The sequence below is a fragment of the Orycteropus afer genome, unplaced genomic scaffold, assembly GCF_000298275.1.
Source record: "Orycteropus afer afer isolate SDZICR_OR568_19922 unplaced genomic scaffold, OryAfe1.0 scaffold00293, whole genome shotgun sequence".
NCBI lineage: Eukaryota > Metazoa > Chordata > Mammalia > Tubulidentata > Orycteropodidae > Orycteropus > Orycteropus afer.
The window spans coordinates 3,996,442-3,998,991 of record NW_006921880.1 but is presented as its reverse complement, the minus strand read 5'-3'; the positions used below and the strand labels follow the sequence as shown (position 1 = coordinate 3,998,991).

Sequence of the window (2,550 nt, the reverse complement as noted above, 5' to 3'; positions counted from 1 at the left end):
TTTAATAACATTTAATAAACTTATACTCAATGTACATATTTAATATTTTCTTTCAAGAAAATTTATTATATAAGTAGTACATCTTAGAACTGAGGGAATGTTAGAATTAAGAAAATATGGTAACTGATAAGATTTTAAAAGTTTCACGGATCAACTAGCATTTCAGATGGACTCAAAGGATAAGTAAGATTTTTGACAGGTATAAAGAGTCATCAGTAAGGGAGATTAGAGATTGAGAGATCCATGAAACTAACGCCACAGGGATAAGCACAGAAATACTCAGATATTGGTTAGTAGTATAATTGGCCAAAACATAAAAAACATGCTGGAACATAATAAAATATAAAACTGGAAGCATGAGATCTTTGGAGCAAATTGGAGTTCAGGAAAAATCTGCTTACTTACATTACATCCCAATTGGGCAGTATTTCATTGATCCAGATTACCATGGCACTTGCAATATTTTCTTCCTGCTTAAATCGTTCTTTCATTATTTTTTTTCTTTTATGTGCTTCTTTAATTTCTGTTTTAAACAAGTAAGAATGTTTTCAGTATAAATGAGCTAGATCAAAATCCCTTTCTACTTCTACCTAATTCAACAAAAGACCTTTCTCAAAAAGAATATTCTGATAATAGTAACAAGGAAAGAAATGAAGAGAAGGAGATACAGAAAATGAACTTGGTTAACATAATTTTAAAATAACCTCTCCTATGCTACAAAAGTAAATGGAACAAAGGCCAGAAAAATCCTTTAAATAGACTACTGTATTACACACTTCTATTATACTTAATATATAAAGTAAAATATGTCATGAATTAACTATGTGAAAAATAACAACTATGAGTAACTAATACCTTTTTTTCATACAAGGAGTTTATAAATTTCCTGACATAAAATCACATGACATTAACAAATGATTATAACCAACAGCATTGTTACACCCTTTTTTTAATATGGTATTTCATAGTGTCAATCACACTGAAATAAAAATCCCCCAACACACACATACATACACAACATTTTCAGAGAGGATCAGAGGTCACAATTTTGAAACAAGAGATGCCTCAAATATAGAGAGAAATAAATGAGTTGTAAATCAGTATTTATATAATTTGAGAACCAGTGGAGAGGTCAGAGATCAGCAACCTAAACTGTTTACAAATTATGTCTCATACATGTCTCAAAACTGTCTTGAGCAGCAGGAGGCCAAGCAAAGAACTACACTTTCTTTGTTTTATGTATTCAGATTTTATGCAAGCTTTCTTGAAAGAGGGCTCCACTATTTAAAAGAAAAAAAAGGGGTGGCAGGAGAGGCTTGAAAGTCACTAATATAATCCACCTGCCTCAACATTTTACAGCTGAGGAAACTGGCCATTAGTCCTATTCAAAGTTACATCCAGACAGTAGTATCAAATAGGATTAACTTTGTGGTCTTCCGATTTCCCGATTTCATGTTCTCTCTATTACAGCATGCTGTGAGGACCATCTTATCAATAACTATCTTAAATATTAATCAGATAGGAAGTCAATGTTAAGAGGAAATAAAAATCTACTGAACATACTGGAAATAGTTCCAATATTATATAGTGAAATAAACTAATGTTTAAGTAATAGGTCATTCAGTATAACTGGCTTCTAACTCGTATTTATTCTAAAATTAAAGGATCAATTTCATTTCCAAAGTAGTGCATAAAGCAGAACTATAGTTCTATTATAATATTCTATTCTCTGAAATCTTAGGAGCTCTGGTGGTATAGTGCCTAAGGCATGTGACTAATAAACAGAAGACTGGCAGTTTAAATGCATCAGCCACTCCTTGGAAGGAAGGTTGGGCAATCTACTTCCGCAGTTATACTGTCTCAGAAACACAAAGAGAGGGTCGCTATGAGTTGGACCCGCCGACTCGACAGCAGTGGGTTTGGTTTTTGGTTTTTGGTTTTTTGGTTCTTAAAGGAAAATACAATAGCTGCCAATAAAGCAAAGGTCTAAAGACAGATATAGCTGTACTATTGTCTGAATATATGTGTTTATTCTGAACTAACAGTAGTTAGTAAGTAAATACTATTAAATTATCCTCATGCTAGTTTTTCTCCTGTTGTTTTTGTTATGTGCTGTGGAGTTGGATCTTACTTATAGCAACTCCTCCTTGGATTTCTGAGGCGGTATCACTATGGAAGTAAACTGCCCAACCTTCCTTCCGAGGAGTGGCTGGTGGGTTTGAACCGCCAGCCTTCTGGTCAGCAGTCAAGTGCCTAAGGCAGTGTGCTACCAGAGCTCCAATAAATGTGTGAATGCACAAATATTAGATTATACACTGATGTACCTGGCAAAATGAGACACAAATAAGGACTCTGAAGAAATCTTTTGGAGACTTTATCACAAAAGCAAATTTTAACTTCAAATCGTGTTCTCAGAGCTGTATAAAAAGTTATGTTAAAATTATTAAATTACAAATTATCTAAAACTTAAAAACTTTATGTATTTGGGGGCTCTTTCATTGGGTCCATAAATATTTATTATGGTTATATCTTCATGTTCAATTGATCCTT

At 33.1% G+C, this 2,550-nt stretch overlaps 1 protein-coding gene across 1 annotated transcript in view; it reads right to left on the bottom strand.

Moving 5' to 3' along the window:
* The window catches only part of TBC1D12 (TBC1 domain family member 12), a 134,686-nt gene that overhangs the window by 33,248 nt on the left and 98,888 nt on the right, over positions 1–2,550 (bottom strand). Inside the window, exon 5 of the mRNA XM_007951297.1 lies at positions 406–523. Coding sequence (XP_007949488.1) covers positions 406–523 — 118 coding nt within the window. The remainder of the gene's footprint in view (positions 1–405; positions 524–2,550) is intronic.